The 27,720-nt window shown below is 39.6% G+C and overlaps 1 protein-coding gene across 10 annotated transcripts in view; it reads left to right on the top strand.

The window, feature by feature from the left end:
- LOC111153873 (3'-phosphoadenosine 5'-phosphosulfate synthase 1) overlaps window positions 1–26,620 on the top strand; it is a 98,641-nt gene extending 72,021 nt beyond the window's left edge. For 9 of the 10 annotated variants that reach the window (XM_022513171.1, XM_022513161.1, XM_022513152.1 and 6 more), the window contains 2 exons: window positions 12,949–13,178; window positions 25,891–26,620. In XM_022513171.1, coding sequence (XP_022368879.1) covers window positions 12,949–13,178; window positions 25,891–26,029 — 369 coding nt within the window. In that variant the 3' untranslated portion in view covers window positions 26,030–26,620. The remainder of the gene's footprint in view (window positions 1–12,948; window positions 13,179–25,890) is intronic. The other variant, XM_022513227.1, reaches the window with a different exon arrangement.
- The last annotated feature ends 1,100 nt before the right edge of the window (window positions 26,621–27,720 follow it).

Raw genomic sequence — 27,720 nt, forward strand, 5'->3', positions numbered from 1 at the left:
CATTGGAAAGATTCTTAACGTCTTCTGATTTCAGAAGCAAGTGTGTTTCTTAAAGATTCAAAGGTGAAGGCACATAAAGGCACCTTTGGGGTGCTGCTAGCACTTTGGCTTCCTTGAGAGCTGTGTTTTTGCAAGCACAGCTGACTAGTCAGTGAGCTGGCTGCCGCAGGCCCTTCCTTGGCCTCAGAGCTGATGCCTGTTGCCTCCCACCAGGCATGGTCTGGTGAAAACCGTCCAGGCCTGCTGTCGAGGAGTCCAGGCATGGTTCTGGTTGGCCCCCAACTGGCTTGTAATCTCAGGCTAGGCTTCTGTAGGCTTCTGTGGGTAATGTTTAAATGCACAATAAATGGTTATTTAACTGGTACAAAAGGAGGTCGGACTAAATGTTCTTGAAACGTTTTTTCCAGGGCGTTCTCTAGTTTGTCTTACTCTTTTCACTTCATATTTAAGTATAGTATACACGGGAAGTAGTACACATTTCATAGATGTATGGTTAAGTGGATTTATTCCGTTTGAACATACAACCGGCATCCAGACTTTCAAAAAACACTCTTCTGTGCATCCTAGAAGCTGTCCTTCCTGTCCTTCTGTTCCCTCCCTGTTCTCCCCCAGGGGTCCCTGGTATCCTCACTTCTCACTTCAGGGATCCAATTTGCTTGTGCCAAAGCTTGGATACTCTGGGAAGCAGATTCTTAAGAGCAAGATTAGCATTCAGGAAATTTATTAGAGAGAGCCTTTGGGATCAACGCCTGGGGGAAGAGGAAAGAGAGGAAGGGAGTGGGATTGGGCAGAGGGAAGAGTGAAGCTGTGATTCAGTCTTAGTGGAAGCCTCAGTTGACCCTGTGTGGAGTTCTGGAAAGGCCCTCAGAGATGTTCCATGTTGCACAAGGGATAGGCATTTATGCCACCATGTCGACCAGTTTTTGGCTGCCTAGGGAAGAGGTATGCCCTTGGGCACTACTGTTCTTTGCGGAGGCAGTTTCTGAAGAGGGCTGACAGCTGCGGAGTCTGTCCTGGCTGCTCTCCCAGATGTTGGGGAATAGTCCTCTCTTCCTGGGGGTGACCTGAGTGTTGCATCAGTGTCCAGTCCAGCCTTTTTATAACCGAAATCCTACAGTATATGCTTTTTTGTGTCTGGCTTCTTTCACTTTACATTGTATTTCTGGAACTCAGCCTTCTTGTAGTGTAGAGTTGGTTGTAAGTCAGTCATTCTCAGTACTCCTCTTGTGACTACACCCGATACTGTTGGTGGGTGTGTGGGCGGTTTCCAGTGCTTTGGTAGTAGGAATAGCGCTGGCGTGAAGATGTTAGTGCATGTCTTCCAGTGGACATTTGTGTTGTTGTATACTGAGGGGTGGTGTTGCTTGGCTTAGTAAATACTGGCAATGAATTCTAATGTGGTTGTACCATTTTACTCTCCCAAATGAGAAAATAAGTATTTCCTCACTTACACTTGATTATCTTTTTTTTTTTTTTTAAGGGATTTATTTATTTATTTGAGAGAGGGAGAGAGTGGGCATTGCTCGTAAGTGGGGGAGGGGCCAGGAGGGAGAGTCACAAGCCAACTCCAAGCGTAGAGCCCAACCCAGGGCTATATCTCACCACCCTGAGATCACAATCTGAGCCGAAACCAAGAGTTTGACGTTGAAGCAGCTGCGTCACCCAGGCATCCCTTGATGATCTTTTTGATTTTACCCAGTTTGGTCCTTTAGCCTGACTATTTAGCCACACATTTTCTAATAATTTACTATTTCTTAACCAACCTCAAAAATGTTTTCATTGAATTGTTTCACTAAAGAGGAAATGGAGGAGCAGTTAATGAGTCATATTTGTATATAGTGAGTGAGAAATAGAATATAAAAATAGCTCATTTTTAATGAGCTTTTACTATATCTGCCTGGCAATATGTCAAGGGTTTTACTTGTATTAGCTAACTTAATCCTCACAGTAACACTAAGAGGGGTAGGTATGATTATTATTCTCAGCTTACAGATAAGGAAACTGAGGTAGAGCTATAAAAAACTTGTTTGAGCCTAGGTGGCTCAGTTGGTTAGGCAACTGCCTTCAGCTCAGGTCATGATCCCAGAGTCCTAGGATCGAGTCCACATTGGGCTTCCTGTTCAGCGGGGAGCCTGCTTCTCCCTCTCCCTCTGCCTGCTGCTCCCCTTGCTTGTGTGCTCGCTTGCTCTCTCTCTCTGTGTCAGATAAGTAAGTAAATAAATAAAATCTAAAAAAAACCAAAAAACTTATTGCAGATCACAGGTCATCTACAGATAATCTGATTGCAGGACCGTGTACTGTAATTTCCACAGAATGTTTTTTTGTATCTTGTGGTGTATTATTAAAATAGGTTTTAAAATAAGTGGCCACATAGGTTTTGAAAACAGACTGGAAACAAATTTTAAAATATCCTAGAGGAGTTCCAAAGCGGTGAGGTAGGATGGCCCTGGCTGGCATTCGTTAGAGAAGGAACCTCGGTACAGTGGCTTTCAAACGTGTGTTTTATGACAGCCTGGAATGGTGAGTTGTGATATTCTCGGTTCGTCTGTATTCCTGCTCTTTGTATTCTTGGGATACCTGCCTCATGGTCTTACTGACATCTGCCAGTGTTTTTGTTGTTGTTACGAGGGATGAGTAGGGTGATATAAATCATTTAATGGGTTGCCTAGTTGGTGACAGCACAAGGTGATGAATATCAACTGCTTTTACTAAAAAACTTTCCTTCAAGTTCTCAACACCCCTGGGGTTCTGTCCCTACTTCAGGGGAACTGCCCACACCTCAGGGCTCTTGTTGCTCTGTGTGAAGTCCCAGAATTCCAGCTTTGGAGGAGAGCCTGGGGTGGCCTCCTCTGGCACAGACTTCCTGCCCAAGCACGTGTCCTTTGATTTGGGATGTCCTTCCCTGTTTGAGAGAATATATAAAGAGCATGAAAATAAATAATAGAAAGACAATGAAAATAACCACAGACACATACATGGGTATGTGTCTGTCACACACTGAAGAGATGTTCTGCCTTCATTGAATCACCTCATCCCTGCAACAGCTCGGTGAGACAGCTTTATTCCCATTTTGCAGAGGAGGTTGCTGAAGTTCCGAGAGGCCAAGTAGCAATGGTGGCCCATCAGAGAACGTCAGAACTGGGCAGTAGTTACAGTAGTAAAAGCGGATTTTATTCAGGAACTATTGCAGTGAGGGAAAAAAGACCTCAATGTAGAATTGGGCTCAATTCCAAATAAGATGTAGACGAGTGGGGATTGATAGCCAAGGGGCAGAGTGGGTGTTAGGGGGGCGGTATTCAGGGGATTGAAAAATCACCAAGAAAAAAACATCAGAAGTTACAGGCAAGAGCTGATTGTGCTTAAACAGACCTTGCAGGGTTCTTCTTGCTGAAAGCATGCCAGCTGATCGAGTATCACTTCCGGCGTGGTGGGTGGTGGGGAAGAAGGATTTGATCACATGTCAGGGATAGAGAGTTTCTGCTGACTTGACTCAGCAAGAGTTTTGCTGAAACTGGGTAACACAGGCTCTACATGGATGGACACTAAAGGTGGAGGCTTGGAGGGCTTGGAGGGGTCTCACTAGAGTTAGGTCAAGCAGAGAGTCAGGCCCTCACTAGCAGGACTGCAGAGCTGGGACCGAAATTCAGGCCAGTCTGATTCCATGGCCTGCTGTTCATTTCTCCAGAGCTGCTTGCCACTTGGAAGTCTCTGAGGGGCCTGTGGTCAGCAGTGGGTGGGAGGGCAAAGGAGTCAGGGGCCTGCACAGAGCTCTCAGGTTTTCTAGAAGGGTCTGAAAGCACCTTAAAGTTGCCTCTGCTTGTAGATCTCTATCTGGAGTATCAGTTAGGAGCGAAGAGGTATGGTTCTTGCCAGGAAGCTCTGGATCTGGTACCTGAGCAAAGGGCAGATTTTAACTTCTGAACTTCGAAAGAGCCAACTAGAAGTTCTAGTAAACCTCTCTGTATTTTAAACCCTTAAATGTTTTACTGATTTGTGGCCTGGCAGGATGGAAACGGTTATATGGAGTGGCTTGTGAAAACTATTCATTTCTCTTTCTCAAGTGCCCCCCTTGAGTGTTTCACTTATTTGGCTTATTCACAGCCTTAAGTGAAGAATTTTTTTGTAATTAAAAAAACATTCATTTTTGTAGCTTTTCCAGTGACATCAGGAAAACGTCTGCCAGTAATGCTTATTTGCCAACTAATAATAATAAAATAAAAACAGTGACTGTCCTTTAATCATTTTCTGTAGGTCATTTAGAAGGCATTGGTACCAGATTTGTTTCCCTAGCACAAATGCTTTTCAGAGCAGTGAGCAGCTGTGGAGCCTGTCTGGTTATCAACAGGATGTCCCTGATTTTCCAGTCTGTAAATTTAATAGCTTGATTCCTAAATTCCATTTTAGAAATTGGGTGGGTGGGGGACAGCATGTATAGGGAAAATTACTTTTCTAATGCCAAAAATGTGTTCTCTGTGTACATTTTTGTTTTTGTGATGTATTCATTGATTGTAGGAGATTGTGGTGGTCCCGTCTCACGAAATAATAAGTCCATTTTTGTAGAGGATAAATAATGCGTGAGTGTGCTGAAAGTACGATGCATTCTGGAATGTGACTGTGTGCCACTAACAGCTATATCCTTCGGTTAAGACATTTGAGTAAGGATAACGAGTTGAACTTTGGAGGAAACACGGGGTTGGACGTAGGGATTCCTTTTTGCCATGAAAGTTATCCATGCTTTATTTTCTTAATAGAAACTGTTTCTGTGCAGATAAGCAGATGCCCAACACTGGGACAGTAGGAATATTCTGCCTCCTGGATGACAGTGTATTTATTTAATTAGTCTGTGCTTTATACCAGTGTCTGCGGCTTAAATAGCATGTGTGTTTGGATAGAAATCTGTTCCTCCCCATAAGCACTTCTGAGTTCCAACCATCTAAAGAGACATTTCCTTCTGGAGATTTAAGTCTGATTGTAAGAGCCATTAACTCCCCAGTTTTAATTGTAAACTTTGATTTCCTTTGGAGGGTTTGATAGTTTTGTCTTATTTATCGTATTCATGTTTCTAGAGTTGTGCAAAACAGGCTCTTACTAGGATCTCTGGGGTCACATATTACCTAGTTCTCCTAGGATATAAAGCACATTAATATTTCTGTCGCACAGTGAATGATTTTTCACACCAAATGGGATCAGTAAAGCCCACAGCTAACTTCATGTCAATTTTGATCAGTTTTGCTACGAAATTAGTTTTAAAAACTAGGTACATGGAGGTTTTTGAATTTTAGGTGCATGTGTTACCTAATCGTGGTAAGTTCACAAAATGTACATAGATCCTGCTGTATGCCTTAAACTTACACAATGTTATGTCAATTATAGCTCAAGAAAGCTGGAAAAATAGGATTTCAGGTTTTTCAATAAACAGTTGTGGGTACGTGAGGATTTAGAGTCTGAGAAACATTTAGAGTCTGTTGGTGTATATTGAAAGTAACTTTGGGGATCTGTATAGTCTGATATTTTATATATTTTTAGCTTATATCTGGTTTCTTGATAACCAAAATTACTAATTTAATTCAGAGACATTAGATTTTACAGGTGTTTTAGAATGCTTTTCACGGGGGAGAATGCCCTTTTTTTCCTCCTGATTTTCCTCTAGATTTTCTGCTCAGCATCTGTTCTTGTTTCTTAGTGAAGCAGCATCACATTCCAGTATCGTCTGTTAGTCTGTTTTTCTTGCAGTTAGGTAATCTGTACTGTTCCTTCCCTAAGGGTAGTGCTAACCAGGATTTGTCCTCCTGACATCCTATCTGGCTGTAGGGCCTGGCACAGTGTAAGAGGTTCATTAAGAATAGGTATGCCTGAGTTTGGGGGTTAGAGATACCCAGGAATAATACTCGTTCTCTCAGTTGTCATTTTGCACCTTAGACGTTACTGAAACGTGCCAAGTCTCACTTTTCCTATTTGCGAAATAGGAATAGTAACTTTTGATTAATTTGCTATAAACATTAAATGAGATGATATTTATAGAACACTTTGTACAGTGACTAGCATATCAGGAGCTCAGTAATTGGTACCTATGTTGATCTTCTCTCACCCTGGTAAAGAACTTCATGAAATGTTTTCCAATGCCTTACCACCTTTGGCTCCTTAAAATAGCAGTTGGTGAGACGGTGGAGAGGCAGAGCAAATCAAGCACTTCTGTGTTTTATCAAAAGCAAATTTTGTGGCCCCTGGGCTTGAGAGGCAGGAGTGAGATGGGGAGGCTGGGCCATGGTGGATTTACTCTCCTTCCCCTCAATCCTCCCAATTTGCAAAGCTGGGCTCAGCCAGGGAAACATAATTTATGAGGAAAAAAAATCAGTTTGGTTGCTGATGGTTGTGAATAAATACATCTCTTACATTTGAGTGGTGTTATTTCAAAGACTCAGTTGAGATTCCTTGCACATAAATGGAATCTTTGGGAGAACTTGTAATGAAGATCACATCTCAGTTTCTTGATTTGCAGAATGAAGGATTTGGATTCCAGTCTAAACTCCCTTTCAACTCCTAAGATTGTGTGATGAGGGTAATTGCAAATTGTAATTCTCTTCTGCAAGCTGGAGAATGAAACATCTAAGTAGAATTTGTAATTTTTGCAATGCATGTCATCTGTGTGACTCTCATGAGGGTTGAATACTGTTCAGTACCCGTACAGAGTAATAGAAATTGGTACTAGAACTAGTTGGCACAATTAAGATAGAAAGCCATAGGAACCCATAATCTAATGATGGGAAGGGTGAACCTCTTTTTTCATTTGCCTCTCTAGATTTTCCCAGTCACTTGAAGGGTTTAAAATGATTCCTACTGTGAGGAATCAGGAGACAGGCCATTATGATTTAGGAATTTCAGGAAAATAGATTAATATTAGAGAGATGTGATACTGTGCAAAGAAGAGAGAGGAGTATTTTAACATGGAATTTGTGAGGTGAATGAAGATATAGATTTTTTTTTTTAACCCAACAAAAATAGGTCATGGATTGACTTTGTAAAGAATTTTTGTACTATTGAAATAAGTACACTTTTGATAGTTTGGGAAGGAAAATTTGCACATTTATGTAAGAAAGTAGTTTCTATGCCTAAATTCTTTTATAAACCAGCTGAGTATTTGATTTTTGCTGTATGGAATGTTGACTTTAATAAAATTTATTACATTTATATAAAAGTAAATTTCAGAGTGAATATATAAAGAAATAGGTCACCTAAGCTGGACTTAGAATTGTTCTATTTATTATCCTCAGTTCTTTCTTTCAGAGAGTGTGTAAAGGGTTAGGGGAGGAGGGAGAGGCAGAGGGAAAGAGAGAATCCTAAGCAGGCTCCATGCAGCCCCAACATGGGATTTGATCTCTTGACCTTGAGATCATGAAAGAAAATGAGAGGTGCCAGTAAATTAGCTGCCAGCTAGAATGAAGCTATCGACACTCTAAAGGAAAATAATGCAATTCAGACTGCTTAAAAGAAATCATGCACAGGTCCAGCATGTAGTAACGAATAATTACAAATATGAAGAAGCAGGAGGGTGCGATCTATAATCCAGAATAAAAACTGTCCCTAGACACATGCCTCGAGATGATGCTGTTGTAGGAATTAGCAATTAATAGCATTAAAGCTTCTTAAAAGCAAATATGGTCTTATGGATGTAGAATCTCAAAAATATGGAAACTATTTAAAAAAGAATCAAATGGAAAGTCAAGGACTAAAAAAGTAGATCTGAAATGAAAACATCTGTTGGATGGATGTAAATGCAGACTGGAGTTGGTAGAAGAAAAGGTCAGTGAAAGAGAAGTCAGATCAATCAAAGTTACTTGAAAAGAAAAGGAAAATAGATGGGAGAAATGAGCAGAGCCTCAGTGAGCTGTGGGCAGTATCAAGCTACCTAACATATGTATAATTGGAGTAATGAAAGGAGGAGAGCGAAAAAGAAATGTGCCAAAAAAGGTTTTTGAAAAAATGATGGTTAAATTTTTCTAAAATTGGTGGAAAATGTCAACCTACAAATTCAAGAAGCCTAATAAATCTTAGAATAAATCCAAAGATAACCACACTTAGGCACAAGCAGTCTGCTGAGATTTCATGATATAAAAATGATCCTGAAAAGGAAGCTTCTGGGTGGCTCAGTGAGTTAAGTGGTTAAGCGTCCGACTCTTGGTTTCAGCTCTGGTCATGATCTCAGGGTCATGAGATTGAGCACCTTGTCTGGCTCCACGCTCATTGGGGAGTCTGCTTCCCACCCCCTCTTGCACACTTTCTCTCTCTCTCTCAAATAAATAAACACAATCTTCCAAAAAAAAAAAAAAAAAAAAGAAAAAGATAAAACCAAACGATGAGGGAGGGAGGAAGAGGGAACAGTATGGAAATAGTAGGAACGATGGCTGACTTCTCAGGAGCAATATGAACAAGAAACAATGGAGTTATATCGTTAACAAAAAGAAATGCCTGTTAATCTAGAATTTATATTCAAGCAAAATAAAGGTGAAGTAAAGACATTTTCAGATAAATGAGAGTTGAGAATTCTATTAGGGAAAAGTTTTTCAGAAATCTTCTGGCAGATTTCCTCAGAGGTCCTATTGTTTGCTCAGAGGCCCACAGTGTATGGCTGGCCGTATGGCTGTACAGCAGGGAAGGCTGCAAAAACAAGGACCTGGCACTTTCACCCTCTAGACTGAGGTTTCTGTCATCAAGAAAGAGATTGGGGCGAAGGAAAGTCAGTTGTATAGGCAACCAGCACTGTTCGCCACGTAGGAGTTAAATTACTTTTGTAATCAGAAAAAAAGCCAATCTGTTATTTGGCACACAGATGCAGGTAAAGGAGAAAATAAGTCACATGTTAGGTTGGCCATTTATGGATTCTTAGAAGACTTTATAGGAAAGCCATAGACATCACTTGTATTCCTTCTTCCTGTGCATTCAGTATTCCAAACCTGCTTGCCACATAAAAAGATAATACATCTTGACGTCAGTTGTGCTAGAGGGATAAACAGGCAGCTCTCACAGGGTTTCAGTGACCACCTTCTAGGCCGGGTGTCATCTTTTTCATAGAGCAAGTGAATTTTCTTTGGAAACACTGGCTAGGAAGTAATTAAATGCAACTGAAATTGTCATGGACTATTTCACAGAGTAGTAGTAACAGTGGCAATGTTTGTGACTGTCCTTTGTTGAGGGCCAAAGAGTATCTTGAGTGTTTTCAAGCCTTCCACCAATCTGATATGTTAAACATTATCTTTTTCATTTTTATAATTTTGGAAACTGAGGTTTCAGTTTCAAGTCCAAACTTTACTAAGGGCATTCTGTCATGAAGGGGCAAAAGCAGGCTTTAGATCTGTCTTCCTAAACCAGATACAGGATGGCTATGGGCTGACTTGCATTCTTTCGATTAAAGCATATTACCTTTTCAGTGGGTTGTAAATTGATTCATACCAGGCATTCTTGGAAAAGTTACATGTGATTTGTTTATTCCTGGTTGTTAACAGTTTTAAAAGTATTCTCACAGGGAAATCAGTCCCTAAAATACAAATTGAAATTATCTGGTCACTTGCAGGAGAATGTTGACTCTGTCCGTGTTTGTTATGTTTACCTTTAATTTACTCATTTAACATCTAGGAGAAATTAAAGAGGCAATTAAATTTCTGGATATTTTATAAGCCAGAATCAGAACTGGCCACTGCCAGTTGCTTTGTGATCCTGTAAGGTACTAATTTTTCTGGCTTCGGTTTCCTCTTCTTGTAAAAGGGCAGAGAGGGTTGGATTAAATGTTCTGAGCTTCCTTACATGTTAAAATTAAGCCATACATCCTTGGTTCATTGACCATTTGGTACTTGAATGATTTACTTATCTAGATATAAATATTTAGTGAACAAAGTAAGTTCACCTGAAATCAGAGAACTTCGATTGCCTTTTTAATTTAATCTGTAAGCAGTGGCTAATTTGCATGAGGCTGAAATGATTTTCCACCTAAGTGAAATTGCCAAGTAGTTAATTGATTGATTTTGACCCTTTGATAAAAATTCTGAGTCGGAACTAGCAAAGGTCTTGTGTGTGTCTACAGTGAAGGGGCAGAGGGGAATGACCAGAATTTTCATGAAGTGCTGAATCTAAGAATGGTTGGAGGAAGATGGGTCATATATGAGGAACAAAAGTCTTTTATTATCGTATTTTGCCATCTTGTTCATATAGGACTATTACAGCTCGTTGCAAACAGTAGTAATGCTGCATAGTGGAAAACACATAGTGATAGGACCTTGGGGTCCTCTTTATTTAGCTAGCATATGGGGAAAGAGAACTAGGATATTGCTCAGGAGGTTTTTGAATGTTCCAAGTTTGGAACTGGCCACATACCATTTGGTCTCTCATTTTTTTCGGCCAAATCTCTGCCACATGACTACACTGCAAGGAATACTGGGATTGTATTAAACTGTGTTCTCAGTAAGAAAGGTAGTATAAGGTCCTTAGAAATATGGGTATATGGAAAAATAGGTGAGTGAAAAAAAAAAGTCAAGACAATTATTAACTCTAGGAAAAACAAACAGTTGTATAAGGAGGGGAATAAAATAAAGATGGTAATGGCTAACATTTATTGTGTACTTTATACCAAGTACTATTCTAAGTCTTTATGTTTCATATATTAATTTTCTTAAAAAATTTATGAGATAAATACAATTGTACTTCCAATTTTACAGACAAATGTTGATTTCACCAACAGTGGTGATATCACTGTATTTATTGGATAAATAGGATAGGGAATGAGGAAGATGGAGTAAGAGTCAAGCATCATCATAGTAGGAAATATAAATAGTCAAATCAGCAGTATACAAATGCCATTTAGAAACACGGGAGTGCCTGACTGGCTCAGTCAGTGGAGCACAGAACTCTCGATCACAGCCCCATGCTGGGTGTAGAGACACTTCAAAATAAAATCTTAAAAAAAGAAAGAAACACAGGTAAAAATCAGTAGAAACGACTGAAAAAGCTGAAACTCCTCAGGGTGATCAGTTTGAGTGTTGGGTTTGGGATTGTCCTTATGTTATTGCACTTTCTAAACCACGTCAATAAAAATATATCTTGGTCTAAGATGAACTACCAAGAGAGAACAAATGACAACATTTGTGTGGGTGGTCATCCTTTATATCTTATTTTCACCTAGACCAGAATGGTTGTGTAAGTCACTTGAGTGGCGGAGCTTACTGCTGAGAGGGAGCCGAGGCCAGACTTCTAGACCCGGGTTTCTTCTGCATTTTCTTGGCCAAGTCACTTAACCTTTGGGTGATCATTTTCTTCATATGTTAAGGAGAATGATGCTCTCTTACAGCCACTTTAACTTCTAAAGTTCTACAGTTGCGGGTGTTAAATGAATTATTTTTTATTTTTCCACACTTGCGAGTGTGGCTGTCTCTGCTTCCGAGCTCGTTTTGGATGCTGTGTAGCTGTGGAGTCACAGCCAACACCTGGTTTTACTCTTACCTGGTATCTGGGGTATGAGTCACTTAGCTATCAGGTTTTCTCAGCGCCAGTGTGTGTATGTAAGGATTCATATAATTGAAATCTTTGTCATCCAGTAGCTTTTTTTTTTTTTTTAAACCTGTTCTAATATAACAGAGAAGAGTGTATACCTTACAGGTTTTTGTATGGTTCAAGGACTTCTTATAGCGAACGTACTCTAATTATCAGCAACCAGGATCCTGGGTCGTGAGACAGAACCTTACCAGGGACTCCTAGAGCTAACATCAAAATGGATTAGATACAAGCTCTTATTTCCCAAGTTGGTAATTTTTAATTATAAGATGAGTAAGTTCTGAGGATTGAAGGTTCTGCTTAGTGATTATAGTTAATAATACTATATTATGTACTTGAAATTTGCTGAGAGTAGATCTTAATTGTTCTCAGCTCACACATACACACAAAGGTAACTGTGAGGTGATAGATGTGTTAATTAACTTGATTGTGGTCAATATTTAACAATATATATGACTATCACATCATGTATGCTTTAGATATATACTGTTTTATTTGTCAGTTATTCTCAGTAAAGCTAGGGGGAAATAAAGAGCATTACCATTAACCCAGAAGCCCCTTCCAGTTGCTTTCCTCAAAGGATAAACTGCTAGCCTGACTTCTAAGAGATTAGATTTTGAACTATATATAAAGGACATATTGTGGTTGTGTACAAGCGTACATATAGACACATGTACATTTACATATCTCTTAAGAGGCAGAAATATGTATAAATACATATGCATAAACATCTATATACATTTATGGTTTTAGATTTTAGTGGGAAGGGCTTGCCAATTTTGTTCCTGGCTTTCCAAGATGACATATTTAAATTTGTTGAGATTTCCTACTGATATTCATTATATAAATACTCCAGGTCCTTCTCAATGTTTGATGGTGTTATGTCCTGATAAACCCATCATAAGTTGAAAATACTGTTAAGTCAAAATGCAATTAATACACCTAACATACCACACATCACAGCTTAGCCTAGCCTACCTTAAATGTGCTCAGAACACTCATGTTAGCACAGTTGGGAAAAATCACCTAACAAAGAGCCTGTTTTATAATGAAATGTCGAATACTTCATATAATTCATTGACTGCTATACTGAACATGAAAAACAGAATGGTCAGAATGGTTGTCAGTGTGTGGGTTGTTTACCTTTGTGATCGTGTGGCTGATTGGGAGCTGTGGCTCACTGCCCCTGCCCAGCATCATGAGAGAGGATTCTACTGCATATTGCTAGCTAACTCCAGAATTCCAAGGTAGAGGTATGGTTTCTCCCGAATGTGTATATTACTTTCGCACCATCATAAAGCTGGGGACTATAAGTTTGGGGCCATCTGTATCCGTGATTTATTATCCATTTACAACTTCTAAGTACTGGCCTAAAAGCAGAGTTACCAAATATGAAAACTTTTATTCCAGGTCCAATGGCATTGCAGAGCACGGATGGTTGCAGGAGCCAATTTTTACATTGTTGGACGGGACCCTGCTGGCATGCCTCATCCAGAAACAGGGAAGGATCTGTATGAGCCAACTCATGGTGCCAAAGTGCTGACAATGGCCCCTGGCCTGATCACCTTGGAAATAGTTCCCTTTCGAGTCGCAGCTTACAACAAGAAAAAGAAGCGTATGGACTACTATGACTCTGAACAGTAAGTTTTATATTCACAGATCTAGGGAACGCCCTGTGTTCTAAGCTGCTCCCAGGGCATGTTGTCTCAGCTTTACAATAACTTGACTGATGGCAGACTTCGTTGTACGCATTTCAGAGAAAGCCCAAACCTAGGAAACTAACTTCTCAATATACTAGCAGTTAGAAGCAGAGATAGAAATTGAATCTGGGGGCGCCTGGGTGGCTCAGTCATTGAGTGTCTGCCTTAGGCTCAGGTCATGATCCCAAGGGCCTGGGATCGAGCCCCTCCTTGGGCTCCTTGCTTAACAGGGAGCCTGCTTCTCCCTCTCCCACTCCCCCTGCTTGTGTTCCCTCTCTTGCTCTCTCTCTCTGTCAAAAAAATCAATAAACTCTTTTATAAAGAAAACTTGAGTCCATGATTTCAGGAATTTTGTTTTATAGTTCCTAAGGGCAGTATCGACATTTCTTTGCCATATCTACTGTATGGTGTAGAGCATGTAGAAAGAGTCGAGGGACTTAGTGATGATTAGTCTGGTAAGCCCAGAAAATCTATTCAGTGAGAGAGAATTTAATATTTGTACAATCCCTATGGGACAGGCACTGTCCTGATTGCTCTGTGAGTATTAAATTAATTATTCCCCACAATATCCTATGGTATTGTTACCCCTGCTTTATAGATCAGTAGTAAGCTGAGGAATACAGGGTTCATATAACTTGCCTAAGGCCACAGAGTAGTAAATGGCACCCGGCAGTTGAACTGAAGCAGCGTGTCTCCCAAGCCTGTGCTCTTGACCGCCAAGAGTGCAACTTCTTTCTTCAAAAATCTTAGAGGAGGGGCAAAAAATGAACAAACTCTTAGTACAGATTATTGGTAGTGTTGAACATGTATTTATGGCCCTTCTGTATTGATCTTTATAGACAGTATCAGTCTAAATTTAGAGTGGTGGTAGAAGGCCCTAGAATAGGAAGTCGGGGGTTCTAGCCCTGTCCTTGCTTGGTGACTTGAGAGTCCTGGGCCTCTCTGGCCTGGGTTCTTCTCTAAAGTGATGGCAGTGGAGGAGCTGATTCCATCTTAGCCTAAAATCTTTACTTCTTTCCATGATCTGTAGCACCTAATTATTTTTACACTTTAGCAGATACTTGTTTTATTGATTAATGCTTATTTAGTACACATTACATTTCCTTATATAGTATACATACTTTTTTAGCACAAATTACAATTCATGTTCAAGTAGAACGGGTATTTTTTATATATGTTTTCTTACATTTACTTCTACTGACAGGTGCGAACTGAAAGTTGGCTGTGGTCTAAAGCCCTTTAATCTGAGAACCCTCATCCTTTCTCTGTGATACTTCACAATTAATTCTGTATTCAGGGCTAATGCTGACCCTGACCTCGTGTCCTCATTTGGTGTGGCCCATTTTGTTGATGGGGACAAGAAAGAAAAAGAAACCTTTCATAAATTAAAACATTTTCTTGTTTCTAAAAGCAATATAAAGTTCGGTGTCATTGAATTTCTTTGTGATATATGATAAATTGGGTAAAGAAATACTACCATTTACAGTGGCGTTTAAGGGATTTATTGGCTTCCCATTTAATGGTCTAAATAATTCTGGAGAAAAACAAATGCACAATGCTAGGTGATAGCAGGCTTTTCACAGTGATGAACTATAGCTCAGATTAGGAGTCAGTGAACAGGAGAGGCTTATATAACTGATACAGGCAACTCCTAACTGTACCTGTGGCCTAGGTGGGGGCTTGAAGACAAAAGCTCTTACTTTCTGAAGATCTGCAATGTGGCCCACATTCCAGCATACTTCTGAACCACACCAAGAGAAGAATTTGCAATAATGCAGACCATTTTTACTTTTTTAAAAGACCAGCGTTCGCCAACACGTAGAAATAGTTCTGAATCATGGCATGTTGTGTTTTGTTTTGTTCTAAGAACATATATGTCTGGGTATGTCATTTGTGTATATGTATGTATGTGTGTGTATATACACTTAGTGCACACACATGGTGCAATTTCACTGTCTTAAAAACAATGCAACTATAAGAGGGGTGTACTGAGAGTTGCAAATGGGCCTTTTCTTCTAAAGGGATGCTTTGGAAGCTTTAACAAGAGAATTTTAAGAAAAATAAAAGCAATTTTAGTAAAACCTTGAACTATATTTCCACCATAGGTGATTGAAACTGAAACTATAAATTAAATATTAAGGAGAGTGAAAAAAAAAATAAGTTTCTAAAACAGTCCTGCCCTTTTGTGATTAAAATTATGTAGGGCCACCATCAGGGATTCTAATTTACTGATTCTGAGGAGAGGACTACACACCAGCAGTTCTTTAGAAAGCTCCCCAGCCGAGAACCCTTGATGGAGGGTAGCATTGCTTTCTACAAATTTGAAGATTTTTTTAAAAAATTAATTAATTAATTGGGTAGAGAGAGAGAGAGCGCACAAGTAGGCAGAACAGCAGGTCGAGGCAGAGGGAGAAGCAGGCTCTCCGCTGAGCAGGGAGCCTGATATGGGCTCAATCCCAGGACCCTGGGATCAGGACCTGAGCCCAAGGCACCTGCTTCACCAGCTGAGCCACCCAGGTGCCCCGCTTTCTACGAATTTGTAACACATAGAGTGTCAGAGGTTGGCTGGGCTGGGAAACCTTTTACTTCTCATCCAGCTTATAGAAGATTAGTTTGTGTACAAGATGTTAACATTCCCGAAAGTATTGATTAGTTACAGAGTGAGGAGAGAGAAATAGAATCATCCTGCCAGTGGCTAAGTAGTTAAAACTTAGGTGAGTTTCCATGCTGATGAGTTAAGGAAACAAAACTAACTAGAGCTGAGCTGTTCTTTTACCTTTCTTGTTCTGCTGTCTCATTACTGAGGTTTCTTCGAGTGCATGGTCAGGTGACTCTTGTCACCCAAGGGATCCAGAACCCATCTGTGTGTAGTTGACTGATGGGGTGGGAAGCCCTTGATAACTTTCATGTTTTGTTAAATCTGTGTAGTATTGCTTTAAGTCTTTCTCTTAATCATTCAAAAGCTAAATAATTACATCAGTTCTCATAAGATTTTCCAGTGATGAATTAGTTGCATGAGTGGATCATTTTCTTGGAATTTTTTTGAGTTACCAAATCTTAATAAATTGTAACTTGGGAAGCCTTAAAACTGCCTTAGTTTTCTAGTTTTTTATATTTGTGTTCAAATATAATTAAGTTGATGGGACTATGTTGGAAAGTGATTAAAATTTTATGGAAAGGCGATAGTCTTTGATGTAGTGAGAAAACACAGTTATTAATTATGCACATATGAGGTTGTCTTATGTTTGATTAATGGACGTTTCTCAATGCCAGTTTTTATGTAATTAATGATTTTGTAGGTTTTGATTTAATTAAATACTAGTGTAAGACAACGCTTAGGGAGGAAAAAACACAAACTTTATGAAGATTTCAAGCAAGATATTGATAGGAATTATGATAAAAATCATCTGTTTTTACTTAGGAAGTTAAGTAAGTTTATATTTGCTGTAATAGTGATTCAAGGAAATTTAGTTTTAGGACTACACGATTCAACCCCATTCTTTCAGACATTACAAACAAACTTTTACAGAGAATTCAGTTATTTGTAAAGTTTTTTCCTTTATGCAATAGATCTCTGTATTTGGGTAGAAAAATGCAAAATTATGGTTCAGATTATTGCAGTAGTGACTCAATAAAAAGCACTACATGAGTGAAAGTGGCCTTATGGAAGTGGGTGAATGAAGGGACAGGTGGATGAAAGTGTTTGTGATCTGGTTATTTTCACATTATCAATAGAGTATTTTCATAGTTTTAATGCTGGTGTAGATCTTAATTCATATATTATTGCTGTCATTTAAAAAAATACTCTAATTGTAGGTGTCTCTCAAGGCTTTTTGATATAGCCTTCCCTTTTCTATACTTTCCACAGGAAAGCTCATCATCTCTAGTGGTTTCTATGTGATGACTCTTAAAGCTACACTTCGGTGTTTCCAAGTTGCTAATTGTGTTAGCTTTCTAACGCTGCATAGCACATGACCACAAAGTTATTGGCTTCCAACGGTACTACTTATTATCATACAGTTCTTTAGGTCAGAAGTCTGGGTGGACTACATTGGGTTTTCTAGCTGGGCTGGGCTCTTACCTGATCTGAAAGTTCTGGAAAGAATCCACTTCCAAGATGACCCTTGTTGGCAGAATTCAGTTCCTTGCAGCTGTGGGGCTGAGATTCCCCATCGTCTTACTGGCTATTGGCTAAGGATTGCTCTCTGCTCCTAGAAGCCATTCTATGTTCTTTCCTGTGGATACCTCCATCCCAGCAATAGAACCTTCTTCATGGTGAATCCTTCTTATACTTCAGATCTCCCTGACTTTCCCTTCTGTTACCAGCTTTGCTTTCAAAAGGTTCTAGTAATTAGGTTAGACCCACTCAGATAATTTCACGATTTTAGATCATTTGATTAGTGTAGCTCATTGCAACTGACTTATAGTGGTAGTAACATTATTTGTCTTCATTCTTTCATAGACCCCTCCTTGGAAAACATTCTGGAGAAGTGAGAAGCTTGTGTTTTCTAGAAGTAAAATAAAAGTAACTTTTTTCTCTCACAGTTAATATTAAAAATAATAGGTAGAATATCCTAAGGAAATGTGTGGTATTTTCATTATAAAACCCAGTAGTACTCATGTTCTGGCTTTTTAATCAGTTGTAACGTCGGAAAGAAGAAGTGGGGACAAGGGAAGGGAGCCATGCATTGAAAGGTAACCAACAATATAAGGGTCCCAATTAGAACTCTGCTGTACTAGAATAAACTATATGGGAGGAAGATTTATTATTTTTAATGCCAGGGACACCAAAGTTACCTTGAACCAAAGGCCGAAGATCTGCTCCTTCTTTCTACCCCAAAGCCCTGACCAGCTTTGACTGCTCTTACGAGATAAAGGGACATAACTGTAAGTGCTAGAGAATAAGTAGAAAGAGCAAATGGGACAATTCTCAGGAAAATACTTCCCTTAGTGCTTAGGAAAGCAGCCTGGTGGAAGGAAAATGGGCCTTGGTCATGTGTGCTCGCTCTTTCAAACCTTTGTTCCTGGAAGGTTGCTTCTTTCTGGGTGAGTGGGGTACTCTGCCTATGATGCATTTTTGGGTGGTAACAAATGAATAGGATGCGTCCCCTCAGTGGTCAGCCAACTAAGAAAACAAACACATGTTTTAAAAAAAATTTTAAAAGCATTTAAAAGGCAAAAAAACCAATATTAACAATTTAAAAATAACACTCATGCCTTTGTACTTTGATTTTTTTTTTTGTGCTTTGATTTTATTCTTTTTCTGTACATGCATTTAACATAGTTGAGTTTATAACACAGTTGAATTTTTTTATCCTGCTTTTAGTTACTTTTCATGAGCATCTTTTCACGCAATTCGAAGCTCTCTGCACACATTGCGGTGGCTCCTTGTTCATTCTGGTGCCAGACTGTGCCACGCGTTGCAGTGGCTGTGTGCACAGGGCAGGGCTGAGTGGGGGGGCCTGGAGGCCACTCCATGCTGCAGAGCAAGACTGGCCCACAGGCTTCCTCACAGCTCACACGTGTCCTTAGGTAGAATCTGCCTGTCATATCTGGTCCCACCTCTTGTGCCCGTTGTCCAGCACACACGGGGTACAGTGTTTTTACAGCAGGATTTTCCAATGCTGCATGGTTGAGACCTGGCTGTGATCTCCCCTCAGAGTGTAGGGTGGTGCTGTGTCGTCCCTGAGCTCACTTACCTGCACACAACTCCAGGAGGAGCCACCAGTGTTATGTTTGGTGTTGTGATTTTTTTTTTCCCCCCAATCTGCTTTTCTTTTTCCTGTGACTTTGGGATCTTCTCACTTTTCTTATGTTTTCTGCCCCTTTCGAGGTAGGACTGGGATTTCCTTATTAGAGCAATATCAAATCAGTTTCTTTCTTAACAACACACCACCTAGCAAGCTTTCTTAATCTTGGCATTATTGACATTTGGGGCCAGATAATTTGTTGGTTGAGTGAGGGGTCCAGTGCGTTATAGGATGCTTACCTTGGGGAGGGGGAGCTGAGGTTGCAGAATCATCTCTGTTGAGACTCAGATTTGTAACAATATTGGCGTATTTGGATACTTATGTTCTTTTTAATTATTTCATCATTAGTGACAAGTCCAAAATATGCTCTTTTTTTCCCCTTTTTTAAAAATCTCTCCAGACTTCCTACTTTCATATTTGGAGCTGATCTGCATGTTTTGAGAGTAATAGAAGTCCTGGCTTCTAAATAAATGGGGATAGTCACATGTGTCTCAAAAGTAGAAAACAAATCACAAGACAAAGAGAGCCCGGTGACAAATATGAAGGAAATTATTTAATACGGTCAAAGCAATGTCCTTGTTACCTAGCAGTGTCCTGGGTTTACCTAGTTTTCTGGTTAACTCATGCATGCATAAGATGTTTGGGTCATTAATTTTGAAAAACCCTTTGAAAATATATTCTCTATCTATACCCTACAACTGAGTAGGCTGTATACTGGAAGGATCCAGGAACATCAGTGTGCTGTTCAGAAGAGGGGAGGGCATTGTGCTGAGAGGAAGTTTTCCTACTGCCAGAGTTCAGCCATGGACCTCACACCAGGCAGTTTGATGTGGATGATGGCCATCTGAGGGTGTGTGAGTTTAGCTTTTTGAGAATTGGAATCCACTATTGAGTAATCAGAGACTTCTTTCAGAAGCAGTTGAAAATGGTGATGCTCTTATTCTTGGTTGAAAGCACAGAAGCCCCATTTTGTCCATTAAGGTATTTTGGGGTCCTTTTGAAACCTGTCCGTTGGCACTCAGTTAAAGACTTCCGTTCATCTACACTGTGGTATATTAGAGGGTTCATGTCCCTCTTTGGTGACGAAAATTGAGTTGACTTCAATACGCTCTTTAGGACAGTCCTGGAAATTCGTTATTTGACTAAATGTCTAACAGGAGCTGTTCTCTAGCTTTTACTTTTAAGATTGGGATGCTGGGAGGAAAACATGATGAATTAAGGATTTTGGTAAGTAGGTTCCAGATAATTATGTTTTTTTGGTGTATTTCAGTTGGTTTTTGGTTTGAAACTAAAAATTGTTAAATTTTTCATGTATTATGCTAGCTGGTGCTTTTTAGTTCCTAGAAAGAAAGCCGTAAGTAACTTTTTATCTGGTTTTGAAGAGATGACTCTTGACTTCATGCCTAAGAATTCTTAGTGTTTTGATCTACACAGTATTATATATGAGCTGCTTTCAAGTTGGACAAAGAGTTAATTAGAACCAAAATAGTTCTTAGATTCACTTACAAGTTACTACTATAATTTTTCTATCAGAGAAGAAATTCACCTTTGTTTCTCTGATTGCTTATTGTCCAGTTAGCATTTTTTAACGAGCTGATCTAATTGAATATGAACCTTCAAAAGATACACTGATGGGCCATCTGCTGACCCCAGCTCTTGTCCATTTGAGCAGCTCGTGCTGGTGGCTCTGATGGCCGCAGATGTGGACTAAGAGACAGCAGATGCTTGTAAAGATTTAAGATCCTCAACAAGTGGCCAAGAGTCATTGTACTTTGGAGTTAGTCAAGATGCTGGCCACATGTAGTCAGTACATCCCACATGGGACAAGATGCGGGTGCATCCCACAGGGTCCCTTGTAGCTTGCTCGATGGCGTGCTTTCCCCCCTCCCTGCCACTTGAGCCCCTTTCTTTCTTGAAGAGCTGTGGATTGTAAGAATCTGTGACCAAGTGGTTTTGAGAAGGAAAAAAAATCCAACATATTTGTGTTTTCTTTTTTCAGGTGCCATGGGAGATTGGTTAACTAGTGTAATTAGATGGCTTATTAGAATTGCTTTGTAGTGAAAGCCCCGGGGTCATTTATTTAGTAGCCTTCTCTGCTTCTGGCAGATTGCTGATTACTCACAGGTAAAGTGGAGAGCTAATTTTAGACTATTCCCCACATGTCTGAATTTTCACTTGTTTTAATTATTTCTGTAAGGTGATGCCCAATTAAAGATGAACTGTGAAAAATTCGATTATAGGTAATGTGACTCTTGTGCCAGGTCCTTGCACCTGACTTCTGATAAAAAGTAAAATCCTTCTGTGACAGTACAAGTATGAGGCAGAGGAAAATAAATGTGTTTTCTCTAGCCAGGGTGGAGTGGAACCGCCACCATGTGGGAACAGAAACTCCCTTTTCATGTGATGAAGAAATGTTTGTGGCATGCAGGGCAGATGGAGTGTGAAATAGCGACAGGAAAAGAGGTACCCAGGGACCTTGGTTTTAAAATGCAGTTTCAGAAGGAATGCAAGCAAACTTCTGGATTCCAGACAGTTTGGCATCATGGGGAAGAGAAAGGGCTGTAATTGGTCTGGCTTTTTTCCTTTCATCAGATAGTCAGGACAGAGTCATCCCACAGCCATGCTCTCACATCTTTCTCTTTGCCTTCAAGAACCAGCACTTGGTGCATGGGACACAAGGTTTCCTTTGTTGAAATCAGACTTTAAAATTAATGTGGCCATAAAGCTCTAGGGTCCTAATTTTCCTGAGCGAAGATTATTTAGGGTGCCGATCAGTGAACCTCCGGAGCTAAATGAACTGATTTTACATTGGGTTGGAGTGAGGATGTTTAGATACAGTTGGATAGCTCTCTGAACCGCTCTACCTTCTTGGCTTCCTCTCTGGCTCTGCCCTCAGCAGTAACCTGGCTGGCTTGGAGACAAAATCGGCAGTGTTAATGGATCCTATTACGAATATCCATTCCCACATAGCTTCTTCTTACTCTCGAAGACAGGCTTCACATCTTTATTGAAAAGGTTGAGACCATCCTGCATTAACTTGCCTCGTCTTTTTCTAACCCCATATCGTCACTGTTTCTTATTTCCCCGATGCTCCTCCTTGTCCAAGCCCCCCTTCCTATGTCCTTCATGCCAGACTTCCTTCTCCATCTTTCATTTCTCTCCTGCCTTTCATCCTCTCTTTCATCCTCCTCCCTTTTCTCAGTCTTGCCATTTATTTTTTTCCACCTATGGAGTTAGTGCTTGCTAAGACCTTCCTTTTCCTTTAAAAAAATCTCATCTTTTTTCCACTCTGTCTCTCTGCCAGTTTACTACTCTGTCTCTTTTCTTCACCATCTACTAAAACTCCTCAGTTAAGAAAAAAATTCTGATTTGTTAGTCCAGTGGGGTTTCTTTCCTCATGGTCATTTTTCTTAGCCTCTCTGTGGCCTTAACACTTTAGAATTTCTCTTCTTCTGTGACCTCCATATCGTCTTGGTTTTCCTTCTACTCCTTTGACAAATGCTTTTCCTTTTATTAAGTCGCTTTTCTTTGGAGAGCTTACCTGGTTTCTCCAACTCAGTTTTCATTTTAGTGTTGATAAATTTACAGATTGTTTCTAAGCCCAACCTTACTGAATGTTTTGAAATCTCCTCTCACAGTCTTGCTTCTTTTCTAGGCCCATCTCACATACAGTCAATTTCTTTTTCTTCCTTTAGGTTGTCATTTGTGTAAGAGAAAGATGTTGGCTTATTTCCTGTGTCAACTGTGGTAATCAGCCATCTGCATGGGCCCTGTGTTCTAGAAGATCTGACTTGTCTTGCACCTTGAACAGATGAGAGAACAGATGAGAGATAGCCCCTAGATTGAAACTATTTGGATTCATCTTTTAAGGAATATCTGTTAACCTTTCACTTTAATTGTTCATCACTGAGAATTTATAGACATTTAAAAGAGGTTTTACCTAAGCAGATGAGAGCTGTTGAAATGTTGAGCTGAATGCGTATGTATATCTTCCTGTCTTTTTGGTAGTTGAGGGAATAGGAAGCAGGCAGGGTGATGAGGGGAAGATGTTGCATGCCTGAATTTGAGTAGTACTTTTCTGCTTAACAGTAAGAAGTGATTTTCCTGTGACTGATGAAATGAGTCACACCATTTTGTATTGCTATCCTCCATGTATAGTATTCCAGAATAAAATTTTTAGATATGTTTCAAAGTGGGTTGGGGCATTCACTAACGGTGGGTATCTCCCTGCGGAGTGGGGCCAACAGCTAGTCGAAGAGGAAGAACTTGATTCAGGAAAGAGTCATGTTGATCTTAGGAACTAACAGTTGAGGTCAGGCATAGGGCCAGACCAGGTGAAAGAGGTACACAGAGCCTGGTGGTCATACCACCAGTTGCAAGGTTTAGAAGCCACATGAGCAATGGGGTCATTAAGCACACAGACAAAATCAGAAAAGCAGAAAGAGAAACCAGAAACCGGTTCCTGGTTTGGATCATGAGGAAGTCACAAAAATTGGTCTTTCTTGGTCTGGAGGCCACTGTCTGAGGGCTCCTAAGTAGATTAAATGAACGAGGTTAGGAAGGTGGTATGTGGGTTCCCCTGCCTAAAGTAGAAGTAAGCAAGATCAGAAGACATCTGAAGATGATTATGGAAGAGATCATTATAAAGGTCACGTAGAAATCTCTAGTGTGAGTAATCTAGATTTAGATAAAAGGGAATGTACAAGTAGCTTGAATTCACCATAGCAATAAAAAACCCTGTATTCCCCCTTTATTGCCAGAAGATGAAGAGTAGTGACTCATTAAGACTATATGTGGTTCTACATTGAACTAGTAGAATTTGTCCGTACAAATACCTTTTCATTCTTTTATATTTTACCAAATATTTACTGAGTTCCTGATAGGAAAGTTAATAAAGTACCCGATCACTGGTTCATAAATATTTCTGTGTCTCTAGCACCATTCAGATATACTTTTTTTTTTTTTGAAGATTTTATTTATTTATTTGACAGAGATCACAAGTAGGCAGAGAGGCAGGCAGAGAGAGAGGGGAGGAAGCAGGCTCCCTGCCAAGTAGAGAGCCCAATGTGGGGCTCGATCCCAGGACCCTGAGATCATGACCTGAGCCAAAGGCAGAGGCTTTAACTCACTGAGCCACCCAGGTGCCCTCAGATATACTCTTGACTGTTAAATAATGCTGCTGTGTAAGTATGAATTAATAGCCATTATAACTACCTTGAGACCAGAATAGGAAGCGTAATACTGTAGCAGCATCTTATTTATTTGCTCCTCAGGGCAGTATGCCAAATAATTGAGGTTTCAAGTTAAGGTTAAATTTCTGAAAATTATTTAAACTCACTTTGGGTAGATATTTTTTCAAATAAACTTTTACTTATAAAAATGATTGATATTTGATATTTTATTTGATTTTAATATTGATAATTGATAAAAATCATTGTAGAAAGGCACAGAAAACATGAGCAAAATTAAAAGCATTTGTGATAATACTGTATAGAAATAACCATTATTAATATTTGGGTATATTTCTTTATAGTCTTCTTTCCACACGCTCTGTATTTTAACAAAATCGCATTTGTATTACACATACAGCTTTGTGTCCTGATTATTTTACTCAGTGCTGTACCATAATTTATTTAGAACCTTCAGCCTTAAGGTCATTTACAATATTTTACCATCCCAAAACAATGTTCAGCTAGCTACCTTTATGCATAACATTTGTGTGCATGTGGTTAATTCCTTAGTGTAGATTCCTGGCAGTGTGATTATTAGTTAAAAATACATACTTGGCGACCCTCTAGAAGCATGTGGCAGTTTATGATCTATGATCCCCAGGTTAATGCCACAAATAATGAAGTGGCGAGGGAGCATACAGCTCCTAACTGGGAGTAAACACAGCCTGTGATCTGGTGCCCTAAGTGATCTAGAGCTCTTGATGGGTCCTGGTCTGCTATGTAGGTTGGTTCTCCTTGTTTGAGGGAAGAGGGTGAAATTCCTAGTAGACTACGTAGTAGACTGTAGCCATAGGTGCTCAGTACTTAGGGGTTTAAGGGCCTTTGTGTGTTTTTGAATATAAGACGATGAAAAAACGAACATCATTTTTATGGTATCTTATCAGTGGGATAGTATCAATTACTCTGTTACTTAACTTGCTTTTGCTATAAAACGATGACAGTTTTTCTCTTAATGCCCTGTTATGCATTTGACCTTTCAGATTCAGACTTCCTAAAAAGTTTTCAATCTGTGGTAGTTAAATTGGATTTAATACTTTCTTGTTTTTGTAAATTTCTACTTCTAAATTAGTAGTTGGCATGGGCTGGGGAGGAGGAAGTAAGGGGGACAGGTGCATATGGCTGTAAAGGGGCAAGCCAAGGGATGGTCATCGTTTTGGAACTGTTAATGTGTCTTGACTATGGTGGATACATGAACCTACATAGGTGATAAAATTGTATAGAACTAAATACACAGAGCACGGGTAGAACTAGGGAAATCTGAATCAGGTTGGTAGGTTGCGTCCATACTGATAATCTGATTGTGATACTAGGCTACAGTTTTGCAAGATGCTGCCATTGGGGAAACTGGGTAAAGGGTACATGAGCGCTCACTGTATTATTTCTTAGGATTGCACGTGAATATACAATGATCTTAGTAAAAATTTCAATTAAAATTTGTTTCCTAGTTCCAAAAATGGGTAATGTTTAATAGCGTGGTGTTTTTTGTTCAATGGCAAATCTGAAATCGGATCAGTCATTCATTTTACAAGTACTATGTTTTATCCAGACTTTTTTCCCATTAAACTTACCTACCGTGAACAGAAGAACAAAAACTTTTTAAAGTTTCACTGTCACTAAGATTCTAAAAGTGGGAAATCATTTTCTTTTCTTTCTTTCTTTTTTTTCTTTCAGCCATGAAGACTATGAATTTATTTCAGGCACACGAATGCGCAAACTTGCTCGAGAAGGCCAGAAGCCTCCAGAAGGTTTCATGGCTCCCAAAGCCTGGACTGTGCTGATGGAATACTACAAATCCTTGGAGAAAGCTTAGGCTGTTGACCTAGTCACTCCACCTTTGACACTTCACTGAGTAACAAGAGGGGACCACATAATTACTGTTGGCATTTCTTTGTGGTGGTGTCTGTCTGGATACACTTCCTAAAAACAGACCACTTTCCTTAACTAGCATCAGTTTTGGTCTGCCTTATGAGTTTTGTTTTGAACTAGTGTAATACACTGCTGGTTTTAATGTATCTCTTCCACTTATTATAGTTAATATTCCTACAGTACAATTTTAAAATCTTGTCTTTTTATATTATATTTATGCTTCTGTCTTATGATTTTTTCAAGCTGTTGTATTAGTTGTAACCAATAGTATACACATTGAATCTCATTTTTCATCCCTTGAAAAAAGAAAAAATCCACTAAACAATAAACTTGGCTAGACTTTGTTTTGGGAATTTTACAAAACATCTGTAGCAATTAGATTTTCTTTTTCTACATTGAAAAAATAAACTGCTTTCTCCTTTCCTTCTAATAAGCTATTGATCTCTCAGCTAGCTGTTATAATCTATTCTTATGATCTGTGTAAGCCCTGAATGAACTTTCGTTATTCAATAACATTAAACTTTTTGGCTTCTTATTTATGTGATGTTTTTTGTTTTGTTTACATGAAACCTTTCCTTCTTGAGAGACATTTCTGATGGAAGAGGGAAATTGCAGGCATCTTTCATTTCTGGAGTCTAATAATTAGTTCCTGCACTGTGTTTCATAGTGAATTTTTAAGTGGGAGAATAATGCATTCTCAGTCTATCCAAAAACTCCACCAGTTTCCCCAGATACCTCTCATATTCTTAAACACCTGAGGTGGTGGTACCAGTGATAGAGACCTGATAGAAGGAGTTGGGGGGATGACAGTTGGTCCATTCGGGGAGGGGGCAGTGTATCAAGTTTGCTTTTGTAGAATATCCTCAAGTCGACTATTCAAGTAGAGATGGTTAGTTAGAAGCTGAATATACAATTTTGGTTGGGATGCCAGCATTTTTTTTTTAAAGTAGTTTTGAGCCCAGTGCAGAGCTTGAACTCATGATCCTCAGAATAAGACCTGGGCTGAGATCAAGAGTTGGACATTTAACTGATTTGCCACGTAGGCACTAACCACCTAGGCATCCTGGGGATGCCAGCATTTTTGATTTGTAATCATACTTTATATGAAATAATCATGATCTGGTCTTAAAAATTTAGCATTAAAAAGAAATGGCAGGGGGCGCCTGGGTGGCTCAGTGGGTTAAGCCTCTGTCTTCGGCTCAGGTCATGATCTCAGGGTCCTGGGATTGAGCCCCGCATCGGGCTCTCTGCTCAGCAGGGAGCCTGCTTCCTCCTCTCTCTCTGCCTGCCTCTCTGCCTACTTGTGATCTCTGTCAAATAAATAAATAAAATCTTTAAAAAAAAAAAAAAAAAAAAAGAAATGGCAGGGGCGCCTGGGTGTCTCAGTCATTAGGCAGCTACCTTCGGCTCAGGTCATGATCCTGGGGTCCTGGGATTGAGCCCCGCATAGGGCTCCCTGCTCAGCAGGGAGCTTGTTTCTCCCTTTCCCTGTGCCTACTGTTTCCCCTACTTGTGCTCTCTCTCTCGCTGTCAAATAAATAAAATCTAAAAAGAAATTAAAAAGATGACAGAGTATATGTGGAGATAGTATATTAAGGTGAATGAGAATAAAATGCCACTGGGCAGAGAAATAGA

The sequence above is a fragment of the Enhydra lutris genome, unplaced genomic scaffold, assembly GCF_002288905.1.
Source record: "Enhydra lutris kenyoni isolate GAN:26980312 unplaced genomic scaffold, ASM228890v2 scaffoldscaffold3, whole genome shotgun sequence".
In the NCBI taxonomy this organism is placed as follows: domain Eukaryota; kingdom Metazoa; phylum Chordata; class Mammalia; order Carnivora; family Mustelidae; genus Enhydra; species Enhydra lutris.